Raw genomic sequence first — 3,129 nt, 5'->3', positions numbered from 1 at the left:
TGTGTGTTATGTAGCTTTTTCTGCATGTAAACGCTCTGCAAAGTCACAAACCCTTAAAGTACACCCTGTAGCGAGTAAAACTCTAACACAGAAAAGACGTGTCTATAATGCCCCAAAACGCCTCGTTGGAGATTTTTCTTTTTCCATTTTTTTCTTGCGGGGCAGGTTGACGTCACTGAGTCCAAATGGACCAATTGGTCTGCGGAGCTCCGCACACACACACACACACACACTCAGCCTTATATTTTCTCAGCCGCGGCGCTCAGACCCCACGCAGCAACCAGGAAACGACACCAGTAATCCACCTCACACTGTCGGCTCCTCGAGCCTCAAAGGGCGGAGCAGCGATCCCCGCAACGTCCCGCCAACACGGCACCAAGACACCACGCTGCATTCTCATCTATTTGTCATTACTGGTGTCATGATGTTCCGCCGTAACGGTGGGAGAGTCATCAGAACAGATTGGGCGAGCTGACCAATCAGAGCACAGTGAGCTCATAGGGAGGGGGGGGGGGCAGGAGCTCCAACAAGGCGTGTAGGACAGAGAGTGAATACACATACTATACAGAGATGCTGTATGAGAAACCAATGTGAGTTTGGAACATTGAACAATGTAAATCTATTCTAGTATACCTCAACAATGAAATTATGATCAGTAGAAATGGCCAAGACATGGGCCCTTTAATTTGTAAATTTGAGCTTTATTTGTTACTTACTTTTAAAATTTAAATGCAATGTTCTTTTCTCACTCCTTTATTATCATATTTTGTCCTTTTTCTTCCCATATATGTCATGAAATCCTTTAACAAAATAAAAATGTAACACTTACCACAGAACAATTCTCCTCCAGAAAAGTCAGAGCAGATATCTCTATGAAGGTCCACATCAACCTGGCCATTGCCCTGATCCTCCTCAACCTGCACTTCCTCCCCAGCCAGACGGTGGCATCATCGTCCTCCATCGGGCTCTGCCTCTATATGGCCGTCTCTCTTCACTACTCCCTGCTGGCCACTTTCAGCTGGATGGCCCTGGAGGGCTTACACCTCTACCTTCTCTTAGTCAGAGTCTTCAACATTTATATCCGGAAATACTTGCTCAAGCTCAGCTTGGTGGGATGGGGTGAGTAGAGTCGCAAAGGCCAGGTATCAACAGGTGGCAACTTCTGGTTCTGCTTTTATTTTGTCTCCTGTTTTATTTTGAAACGTATTTTATCATTGTGTCTTGTTTTTACTTTCTGTCATTGTGTTTACCCGCCTATTTGATTGTCCAATTATTCTCACCTGCTATCCCTTGTGTTCGCATGCCCTCCCTAGCTGTGTCTTGTCTTTGTGATTAGTCTTGTGAGTATATATGCCCGTCTTCCCTTGTGCTCTCTGACAGTTTGTCATCAATGTTTCCCCGGTTCGGTTCAGTCTATCACAGTTCCTGGTTTCCTGTCTGTATTCTGTATTTTCCTCCTTCCTGTGTCTTGCTGGTTTGTTACTCATTTTTGTTTTGCTAAGTTTCCTTTGGTTTTACCTTGCCTGCTCTTTCATGTTTATGTAACTGTTTTGTGCCAGCATATTTAATATAGTTTGATTATTTTGTATACATCTATACCTTCCTCCCATCCCCCGATTTTGCATTTAGCTTCTGTTATCCTCACCATTGTCACAATTTCATTCTAAGATGGTGTAACAATTACCCTGTGGATAAATAAAGTATTCGTATTTGATGATTCTGATAAAATTGTTATATGCACCAGAGTTATACATCATACTTTGTTTAAATAATTATTTAAATAATATTATTTCAAGTATAATGCTTTAAAAACGTTCCAATGTCTTGTCTAATGCTTGTGTTTCAGGTCTCCCTGCAGTCATTGTGGCCCTGGTGGTCATCATCGACAGCAGCTCGTATGGACGCGTCCCTCTGGTCTCTTCTAACCCCAACGGCACACAAATGTAAGGGAGAAGCACATTTGCAAGCATGTACAATTTAAACTAATAGGTTGTTTTGAATATGCGTTAGCATTTCTGTCAATTAGAATGTAATGGGAAAGGTTGCAAAAACACCATTTACAGTGACAAACAGTTATAATGAATGTAAGGAAATAATAGCTTGGATAGTGATATGTTCTACTTCCTTAACAGTGGATTCAAGATGTTAAGGCTTGATTGTATACAAGTGATTGGCAAGATAAATACAGTGTAGTTGTTGCTTTTACATTCCAGCCTCCTCTCACATAAAATATACTTAGGATGGCGCGTGCACTATATGAGGCTCTGAGTCTCTCCAGTTTCTGAGAATTAGTAGTTACCTCATAGTTTCAAGTTTTTTCACACAGCCCAGCTGTGTGTATACGTTCTATAGCTTACAAGAACTCTTGAACCTTAGTTCTCTGTGTAAATTAGATTTTTTAAACAACGTTCAGCTACCACCGGAGTAAGCCAGGACACCAAAGCCCAGGGAACCACTCTCGCTGACAGGAAGAAAACGGTGGCGACAAGACTGGAACAAAGGCAAAGCAGGCCCACGAGCTAGGCTAGGTTAAAACTAACCACACAAACAACCTCTGCCTAGCATTTAACTTGCCAACTTTCAGTCCTTGGTAAATAAACTGGACAAATTAGATAACTTTAGATAACCTCACACGTTTTGTGTGAGGTTATCCATAGACGTTATTCGTACAGTACGTAAATATCTCTGTCCCACGTGCTTGAAGAGGATAACCATCGTGCCGCTCAACCATCAGTATTTTATCTTTTTTTAATTATATTATTTTTACCACTATAAAGTGTCTTTCAGCACCTGCTAAAGCGCTTAACAAATACAATATATTATTACTAAGATGTTATTTATTGTTTTTAGCTCCACATTCAACATATTCATCCCCTACAGTTTATATAGTGTAAAACTTGGGAATCTTGGCATCAGCACTTCCCTCTGCAACTAGACAGTGGACATCCTGACCAACACACCCAGTCTTTGAAGTTAAACAACCTCACTTCTTCCATTCTGACCCTGAACACCGGCGTTCCACAGGGTTGTGTGATCAGCCAACCCAGTTTCACATCTAAACGTGTAATAACTACGTTGGTCCACAACTTGGGACGTAGTATTTCTACAAAAACGCTATATATGTATATA

The 3,129-nt window shown here is 41.5% G+C and overlaps 1 protein-coding gene across 1 annotated transcript; it reads left to right on the top strand.

Annotated features, from left to right (window-relative positions):
• Positions 1-854: 854 nt before the first annotated feature.
• LOC104949352 (probable G-protein coupled receptor 114) lies at positions 855-1,953 on the top strand. The gene is made up of 2 exons (XM_010775709.1): positions 855-1,119; positions 1,847-1,953. Exons 1-2 carry the CDS (start codon positions 873-875, stop codon positions 1,945-1,947), a joined length of 348 nt encoding a protein of 115 aa, XP_010774011.1. The 5' UTR covers positions 855-872; the 3' UTR covers positions 1,948-1,953.
• The last annotated feature ends 1,176 nt before the right edge of the window (positions 1,954-3,129 follow it).

Source organism: Notothenia coriiceps, unplaced genomic scaffold (genome assembly GCF_000735185.1).
Source record: "Notothenia coriiceps isolate Sejong01 unplaced genomic scaffold, NC01 NC01_scaffold00015974, whole genome shotgun sequence".
In the NCBI taxonomy this organism is placed as follows: domain Eukaryota; kingdom Metazoa; phylum Chordata; class Actinopteri; order Perciformes; family Nototheniidae; genus Notothenia; species Notothenia coriiceps.
The sequence above is the reverse complement of the archived record's forward strand: the minus strand, read 5'-3'. Positions and strand labels throughout refer to the sequence as shown.